Source organism: Balaenoptera ricei, chromosome X (genome assembly GCF_028023285.1).
Source record: "Balaenoptera ricei isolate mBalRic1 chromosome X, mBalRic1.hap2, whole genome shotgun sequence".
In the NCBI taxonomy this organism is placed as follows: domain Eukaryota; kingdom Metazoa; phylum Chordata; class Mammalia; order Artiodactyla; family Balaenopteridae; genus Balaenoptera; species Balaenoptera ricei.
This window is the reverse complement of record NC_082660.1, coordinates 135,042,204-135,058,869: the sequence shown is the minus strand read 5'-3', so window position 1 is coordinate 135,058,869 and position 16,666 is coordinate 135,042,204. Positions and strand designations below refer to the sequence as shown.

Genomic DNA, 16,666 nt, shown 5'->3' with positions numbered 1-16,666 from the left:
AGGAGAGTAAAAAATGTTATAACTGATTAATGGAGGATCAAAGGAGAATAATAAAATATACTGATGAATCCAAAAGAAGTCAAGAAAGGAGAAAAAAACAAAACAGAGAAGTGGGTCAAATAGAAAGCAAAAATATGGCAGCTATAACATATATATGTATATGTGTGTGGGGGTATATACATATGTAATTACATTAAATGTAATTGGATTAAATAGTCCAGTTAAAAAGATTATCAGACTGGATTTTTTTAAAACTATATACTGCTAATAAGAGACACACTTTAAAATATTAGTACACAGAAAGGCTAAAAATAAAAGGATGGAAAAAGATATGGCATGCCAACATTAACTAGAAGATAAGGTTGCTGAACTCATGAAGTTTAATATCTAATTTGCATGGTACAAATTGACATAGAATTCAAGATGAGGACACGGACTCTTGAAAAATAAAATTACATCATTAAGACTGGGAATGTATTTTAGTAGGAGTTGATGCCCAGCGTGAATTTTCTCTTTCTCAGAGAAAGTTTCAGTGCCTAAGAGGAATGCGTAAAAGAAGTTCAGGATAGGGTGGTGAGACCAGCCCAGGAACAGATCAAAAACAAAATGAAACAAGCATAAATAAAAGTCACAAAGGACTGATGGATGTCCCTGAAAGTCACAGGTAGCTGAAGGGTTTCAGGAACAGACTGTTGTGGTCATAGTCACACAAGAAATAAGATATTCCAGCTGGGCTAGATTGGTCTCTACGCTTTTCCAGTCTTGGAATTAAGGTACTAAAGCCCAGTTCCTTTTGCTCTTCTGCCTTGGTACAGATCAAAGGTCAGCAAACTATGGCCTGCTTGGCCTCCCTCAGGTCAAATCTGGCCACGTTCATTCATTTATGTTCCAGTGGCTGCTGTTGCACTACACTGGCAGAGCTGAGGAACTGCTCTGTATGCCCCACGAAGCTAAACATTTACCATCTTGCCCTTTACAGAAAGTCTGTGCCCCCTGGCATGGCTCTCCATGGATCACAGGCAGGTAACACTAATTTCCTCCTGTAGGGGATGTATGTTAATTCATACAACATGTATTTATCAAGTATGTACTAGATGTGAGGCACTACATGAGGGCCTGACTATACAAAGATAAACAGGATACAGTAGTCACATCCAGGAAGACAGACAGGTAAACAACTCTAAGACAACATATATGCACTGCAATAGATATGCTCAAGGAGCTAGCCTACAGGTCAGGACAGGTTCCTTCAAGGAGGCAGGTGGCACCTGGGCTGAACTGCAAGGAATAAGGAGTTAGCCAAGCAGACTTATGTTCTCAAAAGATCACATCCTAAGTAGTCAAAAGAAAAGACTAGAGGTGAGACAGACTCACGGCAAGGAGACCAGTGGAGAGGCTGATGCAGTATTCCATAAAGGAAGTGATAAGGACCTCAACTAAGGTGGCAGTTGTTGGGATGGTGCATTGGAAACAAACGGTAAAGCAATCTACATTAATGGTTCTGAATGGCAGGCAGTGGTTCCCAAACTTGGCTGCACATTAGAATCACCTGGGGAGCTTTTTAAACTCCTGCCACACAGGTCTCACCAAAGACCAACTGAGTCAGTATCAGGATTTTGTAAAGATTACTGGGTGATTCCAAGGTGCAGCCAGGTATGGGAACTACTACGGCAGGAGGAATGCTGGAGGAGAGGGTTTGAGGAAGAGGAAAGGTTCAGTTTTGAACACGTTAGTTTAAGATGCCTGTGTCTGGATAAACGTGCATGTCCAGGAGGCAGTGGAGTATTAAGTTCTGGAGCTTTGGGATAATTCACACTAACCATCACCTACGGGCCATTAACAACAACAAGTCAGAATGGCCAACGTTGGCTACCAATCATGCGTCAGGCACTTGGAAAGTGCATTTCGTGTATTAATTTAATTAACTCTCCCCATGACCCAGTGAGGTTGGTACTATTGTTATGCCCATTCTACAGATGAGTGTTTTACACACATTACCCAGATCCAACTCTCCCAACAATTCTATGAAGTTGGTGGCTGTCATCATCCCTGTTTTGCAGATAAAGAAAGCAAAGCTCACAGATGTTAAGTAACATGCCCTAAGTCACACAAGTATCAGAGAAAAGTATTTGAAGACAGATCTGTCTAACCTCAATGTCTGCTGCAGGTAAAGCCATAGGGGAGGCAAGGCTGGCCAGGAAGACATTCTGGGAAGAGGAGGAGGTGAAGGCAGAAACTTGGAGAATACCAGGATTTGATGCATAGGCAGAGGAGGAAGATTCCATAAAGGATGAGAGAGAGAGGGGAGGAATGGTAGACACAGCAAAAACAAAACAAATAAAAAACCCCATGAGAGTTCAGAGTTCTGAGGACAAAGATTAAGTAAGATAAGCACCAAGGAATAATCCACTGATGTAGCAATGAGGAGGTGGCTGGAGAGGTAGAACTGCAAACTGGAGGGTGGTTGCTTTCACTGGAGAAGGTAAATCAGGAATGATTGCAGCCTATTCTTTCAAGAGGTCTGACTATTAAAGGAAGGATACAAGAAGCAGTTAACTACAGGAAGATACAGGACTGAGAAGTTATTTTTCTTTCCTTTCTGAAAATGAGAGTAATTTAAGCACAGTTGTATCCTACGGGAAAAAAGCCAGATGACAGGAATAGGTTGAAGACTCAGAAGAGAGACCAGATATTTGATAAGCAAGGTCTTTGAAGAAGCTGCAGCTCTGAATAGGAAGTGGACTTCTTTCCTTGATTTGGGAAGACTGTACATGGGGGTAATAATTAGATGGAGTTGTTGCCTGATAGCTTTTATCACCTCCATTGTCTGCTTGGTGGGAGAAGAGGACATAATTTATTTTTATTGTATTTTACAAAAACGTTGGTCTGCAACAGGTTGGGAAAAAATCAACTGGTCCTACACCACAATTAGGTTGAGAAGCATTATACTCGACCATAAAAGCTCGAGCATGCCAGAAAAGGCAGGGCAGGGGGACTTCCCTGGTGGTCCAGTGGTTAAGACTCCGCACTCCCAATGCAGGGGGCCCGGGTTCGATCCCTGGTCAGGGAACTAGGTCCCACATGCCGCAACCAAAGATCCCACACGCAGCAACGAAGATCATGCGTGCCACAACTAAGACCCATGCAGCCAAATAAATAAATAAATATTAAAGAAATAAAAAGGAAAGGAAAGGAAAGGCAGGGCGGGAGTGCAGACAGGTTGCCTGTAAGCAGAGAGGGGTTGCCTGAGTAGATACTGGGACTTGGGATAAAAAGATAACAATGATGTGAACCAGATCTTAAGGATGTGAACCAGCCAAGGTCTCCAGGAAGATGGGAGAAGGGCCAGAAACCCAGCAGAGGATAGCAAGGAGGAGAGCTGACAGTGGTTACTCATCTTGACCAAGTAATAATAATTCGCTAGAAAGAATAGAAAATTAGGTCCCATTCCTACTGAGTAGATTCTTTATCTGATTTTCCTAGAGAGAACACCCCACCCAGCCAAATGTGGGTCTGCATGAACTGGGTTAATCCCTGGCTGAGATCATCAAACAGAATACAGAAATCCCTCCCCAAGTGCAAGTTTTCATCATGCAAAATTATAGCACACGTACCTTTTCAGCAACTGTGCGCATATCAGTTCCAGTATATGTAAATTTGGGGTCACTCCTTTTGGGGATAAATTAGAAAAAAAGGGAACTGAGGTTTGGAGTATAAAAAGGTATTAAAGCAAAGTAACAGGAATAGCAGTTTTTGCAATGAAACAGCAGAGACAAAGGAGGAGGAGGGAAAGTAAACTGAGGCTAGAGCTGTGCTCATATGTCTGTTAGAAGGACTCTGAGACATATGCTTAAGTGGCGAGTGCATAGTTTTCATGGGCAAAGCTAAAGTCCTATAATCCTGGGTATTAAAGGAGGTGAGTTTGACAAGGAGAAACTGCTGTGCTCTGACGTTTAAATAAAGGTAGACCAAAGCTTTCACCACCTCAAGCATTCAAGCCGCTGCGGATCTCTGAGATCACTGTAGGGTCCACCAGGGGGAGGCAGAAAGCCATTGACAATTTAGATAGAGAAATGGATTAATAGGGGGAAATGTCTCCTCATATGCACATCATCTGCCACAGAGAGCTTTCACAGGTTCACTTATGATCTTGGTTCCCCCAACCATATTTTTCACATAGGATCATACATATCTCAACTGAAAATCCTCCTACTAGAAAGTAAGGTGGAAAGCAACTTTCAGGGTTGGGGTGGAATTGAAACTGTGTTCTTGAGGGAGCTCCACAGTCATAATGGTAACTTAAAATACAACCTGTACAAAACATTGCGAAAGTTGTGATAATTTTGAGTTAACAATGACAAAGAGATCAAAAGATAGGAGTAAACAAATATAGTCTTACCTTGGGTCATCATTCAACTAGAGTGGGAAAGAGCAGAAAACATTATTGATCACATTAAGTGTATTAGATGTACATGGATGCAGATAATATGAAAATTAGGTTATGTGTTCCTGTACACCGGCATGAAAGACTGGAGAATTTTTACTTCGGATTGCCAACAAGTAAGCTCTATTTCCTCATCCTCTTTCACCCCTCTGCAATATTTAACGCAGTGGAAACTTGGGATTCTTGGAAACCCTCACCTGTCTTGGGTTATTTGGAACCGAACCCTCAAAATGAATCCTAGAGGGAAGAGTGGAGGCGAGGCTAGGGGCCCTAATCGTGGTCAGCTGCTTCCTGATACACTGATGTCCTCATTATAAAAGATCGTCTTTCTGATCTGACTTGCAGTTTTGGTCAATGGGGTGATAACTCCAGATCTAAAGAAAAGCCACAGACTACAAGAAAAAGCGAGCCTCCCATCCCTCCCCCCCCCTCCCACTCCCCGAGGCTTAGGAGGATCGCTGGTGGCTTGCGGAAGGGTAAAGAAGCCTTAAGCGACGCGAGGAAACGGGGCCCAAGCGACAGGACCATCCAAAGGATACGTCCAAGGATCTGAGTCAGGAGTGCCTGTGGCCTCCGCAGCCCTGGGCGCTGGCAACACCCAACCAGGCGACACGGTGGGGCTGCTCAGCAGGGTTCCGGCCGGGCTTACTGGCTGACTTACTCACCTCCCCTATGCACAGCCCCATCACCTCCTCCTTCTCTGTGCTCAGAGCGTGGTTGAGACAAACTAGGAAAGCATCCGACTCCAGATGAACCGCCTGCACCGCCTGCACCACCTGCACCGCCATCTTGGTCTGGTCCTGCTCACGTCCGCCTCGGGCCCACTCGGGCCTGGCCAACCGGCTGCTCCGGCGCTTGGGTTCCGTGGGGGCGGGGCCTGGGGCGCGGGGCGGGGCGGGCGGGCGCGCGGGGGCGGAGCTTGGGACGCGGGGGCGGGGCCGGCCCGGCGGCACCTGGGAAACGCCCGCGCCGGTTGGGGCAGGCGTGGCCGTCGGGGCAGAGGGCGGTGGCCGGCCGCGGTCTGGACGTCGGGCCGGGCGCGGGGGGCGGCAGGGAGGCGGCGCTCTCGGGCCGCGGGCGGACGTGGTCTGTGAGGAGCGCCCGGACGGCCGGGCCGGCGCCTCCTGAGCGCCGGCGCCCATTTTGCCCGCCCGCCGAGAAGAGCCGTGCGCGGCCTACACGCTCCGGGGACCTCCCTCAGGCGGCATCGCCGCGCGCGCCGGCCTCTCGAGCCCAAGGGACGCTCTTTTGAAATTCGGTCCTGAGTTAAGGTTTTCTTTTATTTTGTTTTGTTTCCAAGTTAGGGGCCCTGAATTTGGGACCACTCTCTTTCCCTGGACCACTTCCGGTGGCCGGCCCGCGCCCCGTAACTTCGGTTCGGTGACCTCGGCCCGGAATGCCCCTCGGCTCGCCCCGGGCTCACGTCCCGATCCCGGCTTGAGTGGCCCGGGGTGGGTGACCTGAAGTTGTAGCCTCGCTGCTCTCGAGGCGGATAATTAGCCCAAGAAACACTATATTCATGTGAGTAACCTCTTGGCAGAAACAGTGTTATACTGTGTCTGAAAAAGTATCACTCCTAAGCTTGGCGGCTGCTACTTTCTCCAAAGGCTTTTAGGTATTTATTTGTTCGATACAGGGAAGGGGAAAGGGGAACTGAAGTTTCTGTTCGAGGTCGGATGTATCGCAGATCGCAGCAGATATGCACAAGTTTCCTCAGCTCGCCTTGTCTCGGTGATATCAGACCTGGTGAAATTATATGTAAAAGTAATTTTCTTTTGAGGTGTGATAAACATGCAATAGGGGACAGTACACATCTCCCACTCCCGAGGCTAGGAATTACACGCGGATTCTGGGAACGATTCGAAACCAAAGAAAAATCTATGCCGTGCTGCCGCCACGGCCAGTCAGTGCCTCTGTGGGTTTGATCTGCTTCTCTGTTCCGTGTGTAGTTGGGAGACAGGCGGACAGGGCAGTACTGGAAAGGGAACATGCCCAGGGTGCTGCTGGAGGTGTTGATGCTTTGCTCTTTTCTCCCAAGTCAGTTCCAACCCCGATCTCCCCACAAATAGGGCCCACGTCCAGTGGAACTATCTGGAACATCCATGCCAGCAACCTCCATTTTTACCTAATGTTTAAGAATCATATTGCACATCCTTCCATGATTAATTTTGATAATGATGAAGCTGGGGCGAAATGTCAAGTGTGCAATTACACTGGACCCATCTAATTTTTCTCTTAAGCTTCAATTTTACAGCATATATTATTTTCAATGGCTATTCGCGGCTAGTATGCCCTGCGCTGATGGTGCAAGTATGGCTGTTCTTATTTTTATGTTTTGTGATGGGACGTCTTGCGTTTATAAGCACTTTTAGGCAGCTTCGAGAAGAAAAACACCTTTTGTCTATGGTTGGTGTTAGTCAATCTCGTATTCCACAATGATATTCTCTAACTTTTATAATGCTCATGGCTGCATTTTACAGCTCTAAAGTTTAATTGGAGTAGAAAAAACTATTAACATTTATGGCAAGCTTATCATGTGCTAGACACTCTACTAAGCATTTGTATACCTTGTATGTGTAAACTGCCCCAATTGGAATCAGCCTCTGCAACTTCCTAGCTGTGTTACCTCATGCAAGTTAGCTAACTTTTCTGTGCCTTACTTCCCTCATCTTTATGTGGGGGTAATAATAGTATCCATCTAATGGGTGACTGTGAAGATTAAAAGAGTCAATATATAAACATGCAGGAAGTGCTAGGTAAGCGCTGACAGTTACGATCAATTTGTTCTTTAATTCTCATTTGACATCTTAGAAAACTGGAGTGTAGAGAGCTTAACTTATCCGAGGTCACAGAGCTAGTAAGTGGCAAAATCAGCATTCATACACAGGCCGGGCTGACTCCAGGGCTTGGTAACTTCACCCATTGTAAGTAGATGAGTTTATTAACTGACTTCAAATAAAATAAGTGTATTCAACTGATTCATGTTTAAAAACTGTTCAAACACCTGGAAATTAAACCAAATTATACTTCTTTTAAAGGACACAAAATAATTCATTCTGTAAATGAAAAATAATGGTTTTACTTGCATTACCTACCTAAGCAAGCCCTTCTGTGTGGTCTGTCTACTTAAAACATAGTTTACAAACTGCCTTACTAAGAAATATTCTGTCTAGGCCAGTGTGGTCCCTGGCCGTGGCATCAAGGTAACCCCCACGGGGACAATCTTTTTCAGTGCATTCATGGGTAATAAAGGTATATAAACCCCCTTTTTTTTTTTTTTTTTGGCCGCGCCGTGCGGCATGCAGGATCTTAGTTCCCCGACCAGGGATTGAACCTGTGCCCCCTGCATTGGGGCCGCAGAGTCTTAACCACTGGACCGCCAGGGAATTCCCTATAAACACTTTTTTGAATCCATTTGAATTTGCAGCTGGTAGTATTCCTTGAGTTGAGTGGAACAGGTTTATGTTCTGTGTTTTGTATTGCACATTGTGCCTAAGTTTATCTCGAGGTTTTCAGAGATTCATCTTAGTTCAAGGGGTCCTGGATTTTGTGCACAACTGTCATATGGAGGAGAAAGTTCTGTAGTCAAATAAATTTGGGGAATGTTAAAATAAAGGTTCTTTACTGCATAACTTGCCAGAGCTTTTACCGTACTTACGTGCTTTATGATTCTACAAGATTCCCAAACTTATTTGACCAAGGAAAAAGTTAGGGGCAAGTGTTCCAAGGATCACTTTTAGGGAAACTGTATTCCATTCATACAACCTGCGATTTTGTGGCTTTGATCTTAATCCCTCTCACTGAGCCTTGGCTTTTCTCTGCTGAGGCTCTTGATTCGTGCTCACAGGGCAGCTTCTCAGTCCCTTGATCACTGCAGTTGCCTTTCGCTGGGCCTTCACGCTGTCTCTGGTAGCGCATGCAAGTCCAGGGTTGTGTGCTGGCGTTTGTTCCCAGGTTCATCCTGCTGATGCCCAGCGTGTTGTCCTTCGGGTCACAGCAGCACACCACGCTGCCTTTCTTCTGAGAATATTTTGTAGTGACTCATAGGCCTCTTTGTAGTGATTCTTACTAACTCAGAGCATCCAATTTGTTTGCCCTCTATGCCAGTGGAATTATTTCCTTTTAATGTCGGTGTAACCAGTAAAATTTTGCTTTTCATTCAAAACAGATTTAAATGTCAATGTGTCAACGTGTTAGTTGTTGCTAGGACCTATCTGTGAAGTTGAGATGGTCCTAAAACCCTTAACATTTGGTTTCTACTTTGGGGGGGGGCACGTGTTTCTTTTGTACTCAAAATTCAGACTTTAATATATTTTATTTTGACATTAGTATTTACTGGGTTTTGTTTTTATCTCTACTTTCCAAAATCTTGGGGAGAAAGAGAGGCAGAACAATTGTATCTGCTAAATGGAAAAAAATGGCTTTGAACAAAATAATGTATAGCTATATAACAGACCCAGAGAGTCACTCTCTACCCATGCTCATGTGGCCTTTGCCTCCCCTCTCTACTCAGCATACGTATCCATCCACTCACAGGAACACTGTTTGACTAGTATTTGAGGCTTAGGGTGTCCAGTGCTGTATTATTCCTTCTGTTGAGGTGCTTATAACACTGTACTGGGGTGGGGGGGGGGCGGACAGGACTTGTGAAATAAGCAGAGCAAAATGTGAAGCAATTTATAATTAGCGGTCAAATCTGAGTTTTAGTTTAGACATAAATGCTACAGTATTCATAAGAGGCAGGAAGTTCTCATCAAGAAGGCAGGCACCTGCCCTCTGCGGTAATAGTACTGAGATAGGCAGAGAGGCCTGGGGAGGAACATTAGGCGAGTGGAAAGCGAGAGCAAGGATACGGCGCTAGACATGATGAACCTGGTGTTGGGGGAAAGTTGGTCTCGAGTACAGTGATAGTGGTGCTTGCTGGAAATGGTGACAGGTGGGGTGCACCAACTGAAGAAGAGGAAGAAGTCCACGATAACTCACAAGTTTTGAGTCCGCAGGATCAGGAGAGGCTGTGTTGCCACTGCGAGAAATCAGGATTTGGTCTAGGAGAAGGTGTTCCGCTTTAGGTGAGTTTGAAATGAGAGAACCCTATAAGACAAAAGCTACGATGGGCTCGGAGTCAGGTCCACTCAGGGTGCAATGGGCGAGGCAACTGTGATGCTCATAAGTTATTCACTACAATCAGACCATTTCCTAAGTCTATAAAAGATATTTTCCCCTTACCTTTTAGGGAAGGTAAACTAACAATGTTAAGGAAAAACAACAACAACTCAGACTCAGATTGTTGTTCTCGAAAAGAAGGCTCGGTTCAGCTCAATTAATTCTTCTTTCTGGCATCATCCTGTGTTCTGGCATCTCGTTTCCTCTTGACAATCTCATTTTGAGGGTTTAACAACCTCCCAAGCTGTGCTGCAGTCCCTCTCCTACCTAGAGGCCGCCTAATGGGAATAGGAGGCCTCTGGTTTTGGAGCAGATCCCCCAATGCCGTGTCTGCGCTCTGCCCAATGTAGACACCCAGTGAAAGTGCGCTGTGACGCTGTAAGCTGGCTCCGAAAGGTTCATTCCTGTAAAATGCAGCTCAAGTTGTTGTGAGGCCCTGAATGAGACCCAGACCTGGGCGGAGGATCCTTATGGGGTCGGAGCTGAGTCTGCGTTATGGAAAGAGTTTGCCCAGAAGGTGTGCTTCCTTTACACCTCCCAAAGGGCAGATGGGCTTTTCTGACCTTCTGACTTGGGAAAACAGAATTTAAACCCACGCGTCTATGGAAAAATGGGCTCCTATGACATCCTGAAGCATTATTAAAATGAAACAAGGACCTAGATGGGTGACTATCATTTGCTGTCTCTCAGCTCTGAATCATCATGATCCCCAGGGTCTGTTGCAACTGAAAATTTCCATGATGCGACCATAAGTATTTTCCCTAAAATGAAAACTCCCTTCTGGAAATGCCTAGCCATTATAAGTAACCTTTCTAAGCAAACTGATAAATAGGTCGTTTGCCCTTAAAACAAACTTCTAATTTCAGTTTAGAAAGCCATGCACATTATATGATTTGACCTTCACAGTCTTACCTTTTAAAATGGAAACTGCTTGGAAGGGGCTTTTACCTGGAGAATATGGCATGCATGTGTCTGTTATACTGCTTTCCTGCCCAAATAAGTGTGCCCTTATGCGCACTCCTGTGCATATTCCGTTGCTCACTACATTTTGTCAGATGCTGCTTGCTGAATGCAGAGACTGTGAGACCACTGCCCGGCTTCCTGTAGCGCTAGGCCTACATTTCCACGGAACCCCTCACCTAGCAGAGTTCTTGAGTGCTTCGCGGTCAGCAGCATCAGCCGAGGTTCTGCCTGAGTGTCACTTCAGTGTCTGCCAGGGAGCTTCAGACGTCCTCAGTTCTGTTTAGGCTGTTCAAATAGACATAGATGAGGTTTGCTTCTAGTTGGTGGTTGCTAGTACCAGGTCACCTTGCTCATTGGTGAGTTCATTCCAACCCAAAAAGTCACACCTGTGTCCTGTGCGCGGGTGCTGCAGGCTTAGGTGGAGAAAAGCAGGGCTAGAATTGGAATCCAAAGCCCAGGATGGCAGGAGAGGATGTGGGGGCTCCACCCGATCACCTCTGGGTTCACCAAGAGGGTATCTACCGCGACGAACACCAGCGCACGTGGGTGGCCGTCCTGGAAGAGGTAACTGTTTACATTTTGTTTCTTTCTTTCTTGATTTTTGCTTTCAAGCAACTTGGTTTCTAACCAGTCTCAATATCCTGAAGTCTTTGGTTTTATTTTTGATCGTTTCTTTCCATTAGGAGACGAGTTTCCTAAGGGCACGAGTTCAGCAAGTTCAGGTTCCTTTAGGTGACGCAGCCAGGCCAAGTCACCTTCTCACCTCCCAGCTACCTCTCATGTGGCAACTCTACCCCGAGGAGCGCTACATGGATAACAACTCTCGCTTGTGGCAGATCCAGCATCATTTAATGGTACACATGTTGCTTAATAATTTTTCATTGTACTGGGACCCTTATAACAGAGTACTCTATAAACTTTTCTTTTTCTGACAGGTCAGGGGAGTACAGGAGCTGTTGCTTAAGCTTTTGCCTGATGATTAATCTGGTATGTATTTCTTTTTCTCCCCTGTCCCCACCCCCCCCCCTTCTTCTTTTTCACCCTATTCGATTGTGGTGATTTTAATGATCTTTTTTTTCCAGGTGCTGGGATTCTAGGAAGATATGCCCCTCTGTTCTGTTCAGTATATGGCAATCACGTCATCCACCACTGCAGTGCACCCACCTGTGGGCCTGGGGGGAGGGAGTGGGTTGAAAAACTGCTCAAGAACACAGAAGTTTAGGAAGGGTCATGAAGAACACCGAAAGTGGAACTGCAGAGAAAGGGTTATGCAGGCAGAAAGCAAGTCAACAAAAGCACTTAGTTAGGATACGTAACTTGAAATTGACTCCTTTGGAAATTGCCGTAGAGCCGTTAATGGACATCATCAGCTGGAACTGGGGTCTGATGAATCCCACAAAAGTCAGCACCTGCCACAGAACAGATGCCCTGACCACCAAGGACTTGGTACTGGTTTAGAGAGAAGAGAGCAGCTCCTAGCAGCATCAACATCTATTTGTCGCTTATTTGCCCTGCAGCAATTCACCTGCCTTTCCTTCTCCCATCCTGTAAATATCCTAGGTTTTGCTCCAGTGTTTCCCATCCCAGTACTGACCTAACTTGGATCTACTAAGAACTTAGGGGGCTCTGAGAAAAAAAAAAGGGGGGAGATCATTTGCATTAATGAAATTAGCTACAAAGGCTCCTGGGCCTTTTTCCTTTCTGAAATTGTGTCTTCAAATTTTTAGAAGTTGCTGATCAGAATCGTGGGCACTTAAATTTATTCTCTGGTTACAAATATTTTAAATAAGTTGGTTTCTGTAAGAACTCCAAAAAACATTTTAGCTGCTTACCTAGCACCTTTCTCAGGAAGTAATAATGGCACCAAATATTGCTGATTCACTACCTGATAAAGAATTTCCTGAGTTAAAATACTCATAGCAGTTTATATACATTAAAAGAAAGGTTTTACTTTTTAAAAAGTCTTGGGAATAACAGCTATCACGTGTTGAGTCCTTACTGCCTTCCAGGCACTGTTCTATGCACTTTATATACTGTATCACGTTTAATCCTTCCATCAATGCTTTCAGGTAGGTACGATCCCTATTTTACACACAAGTAATAAGGAAAAAGGCTCAAGGAGTTAAATCGTTTATCAAAAGTGGTTCTCTGAGTAACAGAGCCGGGCAGTGGGCCGACTTGTCAGGCTGCAGCACCGGCTCCTCTAGCCCAACGTTGGTTTACAATAGTCAAGATGAGTTGAAGTCAAGGGGTTTTTTTCCCTATGTAAAGCTATTTATATCTTCCAAGCCAAATGGAATATTATAAAAATACAGTTAATTCATCCTATGAGCAGGAAGAATATTTTTTAGTGTAATTGTTTTCCAGCAATTGTAAGAGCATACTGCTTGTCTCAGAAGAAAATTCCATCGAGGGGCTTTAAAGTCTTTATGTATAAAAGACAAAATAAAAATCATTTTTCTTATTTTAGTTTTCTGGATATGCCGCAGAAGGATCCGTGCCAGAAACAAGCCTGTGAAATACAGAAATGTTTACAAGGTAGTATGTTAAATGCTTTTCTATATTTATCGACTTTATCTGTGAACTAACAAGAGAACAATTGTTCTTTTTATCAGCAGACTATATTAACTCCTCTCAGAATGTAATATTTCTGTAACTAACTTATCTTAAAGATTTTCCTCACTGTCTTCAAGGATGGCAGAAAATAAAAAGTGGCGTGACCTAAGCTCGGGATTTACAATCCTGGTTGTACATTTAGAATCACCTGGAGGGCTTCAAACACTTGCCTAGAACAGTTAAATCAGATTCTCTGGGGGTGGGGTCTGGGCAGGAATCAGTCTAAAAAGCTAACCAGGTGATTTTAATGTGCAGCCAGAGTTGAGAATTACTAAGCTGAACAAAGTCCTTTTTAAAAAAGACTAGTTTTAAATGGGTTGGTTAGACTGCACTGTGGCTGACAACTCACTTTTTAAAAGCAGTCAGGTTAGAAGGGGTGAAAATACAGTTGGAATTCAGGCAGCTAACTCTTAAAGGCAAAAGTAAATCAGCTAAAGCGTATTTGATGTCAGTGATTTGTCCATTTTGTTTTAAATAAGCTGATAAATTTGACCATATGCTAGAGGATTTTACTTTTTTAAATCAGCAAATGGTTGCTAGCAGAACAAACAGAAAAGGCTACAAGGCTATCTGAATTTGAAAACTGACTTTTTGGATAACTTTTTCCCATTACTAAAGTAATAGAGATGGATGCCCACGAAAATATAGAAAGGGAGGAGGGAAAAATGTTCAGAGTTCACCCAAAGACTCACCACCAAAGAAAACCCTTGTTTGTATATTTCCTTTGACTTTTAACTTTCATTCTTGGACTTTTCATTTTATGGTGTAAGCAATATTTTTAAAATCTTTTAATCTGAAATGTTAATGTATAATAATAATGCCATTTTATTCATCCTTTTCTTCCCTTCCTCCAAATTTAAGAAAAAGGAAGGGGAATTCCCTGGAGGTCCAGGGGTTAGGACTCAGCACTTTCACTGCCGTGGGCCCGGGTTCAATCCCTGGTCAGGGAACTAAAATCCCGCAAGCCTCGAAGCGTGGCACCCCCGCCAAAAAAAAAAAAAAGAATGTTCTTCCCAATTTCTTCTCCCAAATAAATTCTTACCTGATTCTATCTGATTCTTACCTGATTTGAATTAGCAACATACAGCTAAAGGAGAACACAAATCAAGTTAGAACTGGTTACACCCCCCTCACTACAATGTGGGTGGATTGAGAGCTAGAAGGGCTAAGAGTGAGCATTAAGTACTCCCTGGATGACAAGCTCAGTTGTAAGGGCTTTAAATAATATTAAGCTTTAATCCTTGCACCCATGAGGTAGATACTACTGTGACCCATTTTTATAGATAGGGAAATCAACACAGAAGCTATGTAACTTGTCTAGGGTCACAGAACTATTAAGGGGCACAGTGATGGTTTGAACCCCTTTGGTCTGGGTCCAAACCTGGACTTAGCCACCCAACCGTACTCTCTTTCTAATCAGAATTGTCTTTCCTATCCCAGGCTAACTCCCATGCACCCCATTTTAGTACTGGGGGACTCATCACCTGCAGTTGACCTAGGACCTTTAGGTCAAGTCCTCCTTGACTTAGGGTCTATGTATAGCAGGGATCTGCAAATGTTTTATGTAAAGGACCAAACAGGAAATATTTTAGGATTTGGAAGTCAGGAGGTCTTTGGTGTGTGTGTGTGTGTGTGTGTGTGTGTGTGTTTCCAACCTTTTGCAAAACCCATTCTTAGCTCAGCTGTAAAAAAGAGTGGAATTCAACCCTGAGGCTGCAGTTTGCCAACCCCTAATGCACAGACTTGGTAGGGAAGGTTCAGCAGCCACCTTAAACTGAGTGCAAAATAATGTGCATGGTTCCTGCATTTCTCTAATTCACCAAATTAACAACAGGGATTAGTGACCAAACACACACACACACACACACACACACACACACGAGAGAGAGAGAGAGAGAGAGAGAGAGAGAGAGAGAGAGAGAGAGAGAGAGGGAGAGGGAGAGGGAGAGGGGGAGGGGGAGGGGGAGAGGGAGAGGGAGAGGGAGAGGGAGAGGGAGAGGGAGAGAGGGAGAGAGGGAGAGGAGGTTAAAAACCACTGCCCTGGAAAAAGGCACGTAAGTAATCAGCGTTAAAGAAAAGGAAATTCTATGTAAAAATACCTTTCGACCACTTTGTACATCATACTTCCTTATTAACCTGTTGATGGGTCTCTAAATCAGAAAGAATTCAGTGGACTTGGCTACACCCTCTTTCCTCCAGGTCTGTAGATACAACAAAGTGAAAAGGACTGGGAAGCTCAGATCTAACCCTCCCTGTGCCCCAGTCCTATGAGATCATGACTAGGGTCTGTGTATCTGTCTTTCAGCCAACAACTACATGGAATCTAAGTGTCAGGCTGTCATCCAAGAACTGCGTAAGTGTTGTGCTCGATATCCCAAGGGAAGATCTCTCGTCTGTTCAGGATTTGAGAAAGAAGAGGAAGAAAAGCTGACGCTGAAGCCCACATGACAGTAAAGTTCTGCTGAGAAGCAAACTGCTGCCCCACATTTCCACCACGCGGGTTTTATCTATCCTCCTGACTCTTTCTTCAGGCCAGGTAGCAGCAAATATCAAATGAAAAAGTCAACTATAAAAGTTAATATGCCATCTATGCAGAACAAATATAAATATATTAAACAAATAAGTAGAATGTGATAAAACTGAGCTGCTAAAATAAACCTTTTAAGTGAAAATTTTTGGTTTGGTATATGTGATATGTTGACTTATTGTTACCGAAGTCAGATTTGGCTGCTTGCCACTCAAAAGTCAATAATGGAGAGACAAGTGTCAGTGGAAAAGGTGCTTTAATCAGAAAACCCGGCAACCTGGGGAGAAGGTGGGTTTGTGTCCGGAGACCAACCCCAAAGATTCTGCTCAGCCATGACATTTTTTTTGGGTTTTTTAAAATTTATTTATTTTTGGCTGCGTTGCGACGAGCGGGGGGCTACTCCTCGTTGCAGTGCACGGGCTTCTCATTGCGGTGGCTTCTCTTGTTGCGGGGCACGGGCTCTAGGCACGGGGGCTCAGTAGTTGCGGCATGTGAGCTCAGTAGTTGTGGCTCGCGGGCTCTAGAGCACAGGCTCAGCAGTTGTGGCACACGGGCTTAGTTGCTCCGTGGCACGTGGGATCTTCCCCGACCAGGGCTCAAACCCGTGTCCCCTGCATTGGCAGGCAGATTCTTAACCACTGCCCCACCAGGGAAGCCCCACCATGACCGTTTTTAAAGGGAAAAACGGGGTAAGAATCTCAGTGAATCATCAAGGAAGGAGGTTGGATTCTGCATCATTCTCCTTTGCATGCAGACTGGCTGACTTTCTTCAGATGTTTTCTTGCCCGTGTGATCTGCGTGCAGGATTGCTTAGGGGGGCTATTGTGGGTAGAGAGCTAACTACTTCTATCTAGGAAAAGAATCAACAGGTTAGACAAGGCATGGTGTGCATTCAGGAGAGTATAAGTCAGGAGTTAGGTTAAACTGCCTGGTGATCTCATTCCTATAATTAG

The 16,666-nt window shown here is 44.6% G+C and overlaps 3 protein-coding genes across 10 annotated transcripts in view; 2 read left to right on the top strand and 1 right to left on the bottom strand.

Moving 5' to 3' along the window:
- The window catches only part of BRCC3 (BRCA1/BRCA2-containing complex subunit 3), a 70,113-nt gene extending 64,823 nt beyond the window's left edge, over positions 1–5,290 (bottom strand). For 2 of the 3 annotated variants that reach the window (XM_059910010.1, XM_059910012.1), the window contains exons 1-3: positions 5,110–5,290; positions 4,400–4,416; positions 3,615–3,669 (exon numbers count right to left, since the gene is read on the bottom strand). In XM_059910010.1, coding sequence (XP_059765993.1) covers positions 3,615–3,669; positions 4,400–4,416; positions 5,110–5,232 — 195 coding nt within the window. In that variant the 5' untranslated portion in view covers positions 5,233–5,290. The remainder of the gene's footprint in view (positions 1–3,614; positions 3,670–4,399; positions 4,417–5,109) is intronic. The other variant, XM_059910011.1, reaches the window with a different exon arrangement.
- Positions 5,291–5,875: 585 nt separating this feature from the next.
- On the top strand, positions 5,876–15,858 carry CMC4 (C-X9-C motif containing 4). 3 transcript variants are annotated; one of them, XM_059911210.1, is made up of 3 exons: positions 5,876–5,965; positions 13,041–13,108; positions 15,492–15,858. In XM_059911210.1, the coding sequence occupies exons 2-3, from the start codon at positions 13,051–13,053 to the stop codon at positions 15,632–15,634; spliced, it is 201 nt and encodes a 66-aa protein (XP_059767193.1). In that variant the 5' UTR covers positions 5,876–5,965; positions 13,041–13,050; the 3' UTR covers positions 15,635–15,858. The 3 variants fall into 3 exon arrangements, with proteins under 3 accessions (XP_059767193.1, XP_059767195.1, XP_059767194.1); XM_059911212.1 differs by lacking the exon at positions 5,876–5,965 and adding an exon at positions 11,536–11,557; XM_059911211.1 differs by lacking the exon at positions 5,876–5,965 and adding an exon at positions 11,716–12,117.
- MTCP1 (mature T cell proliferation 1) lies at positions 5,880–11,742 on the top strand. Of its 4 annotated transcripts, none has more exons than XM_059911204.1 (5): positions 5,880–5,965; positions 10,983–11,134; positions 11,254–11,424; positions 11,506–11,557; positions 11,653–11,742. In XM_059911204.1, the coding sequence occupies exons 2-4, from the start codon at positions 11,030–11,032 to the stop codon at positions 11,551–11,553; spliced, it is 324 nt and encodes a 107-aa protein (XP_059767187.1). In that variant the 5' UTR covers positions 5,880–5,965; positions 10,983–11,029; the 3' UTR covers positions 11,554–11,557; positions 11,653–11,742. The 4 variants fall into 4 exon arrangements, with proteins under 4 accessions (XP_059767187.1, XP_059767191.1, XP_059767192.1 ...); XM_059911208.1 differs by lacking the exon at positions 5,880–5,965 and adding an exon at positions 5,992–6,059; XM_059911209.1 differs by lacking the exon at positions 5,880–5,965 and adding an exon at positions 6,071–9,513.
- Positions 15,859–16,666: the final 808 nt, after the last annotated feature.

Coding starts and splice junctions, on each gene's coding strand:
- MTCP1 (XM_059911204.1), top strand. CDS start 11,030: ATGGCAGGAGAGGATGTGGGGGCTCCACCCGATCACCTCTGGGTTCAC. Junction 11,135..11,253: donor GGGTGGCCGTCCTGGAAGAG/GTAACTGTTTAC, acceptor TCTTTCCATTAG/GAGACGAGTTTCCTAAGGGC. Junction 11,425..11,505: donor AGATCCAGCATCATTTAATG/GTACACATGTTG, acceptor TTTTTCTGACAG/GTCAGGGGAGTACAGGAGCT.
- CMC4 (XM_059911210.1), top strand. CDS start 13,051: ATGCCGCAGAAGGATCCGTGCCAGAAACAAGCCTGTGAAATACAGAAA. Junction 13,109..15,491: donor AATACAGAAATGTTTACAAG/GTAGTATGTTAA, acceptor TCTGTCTTTCAG/CCAACAACTACATGGAATCT.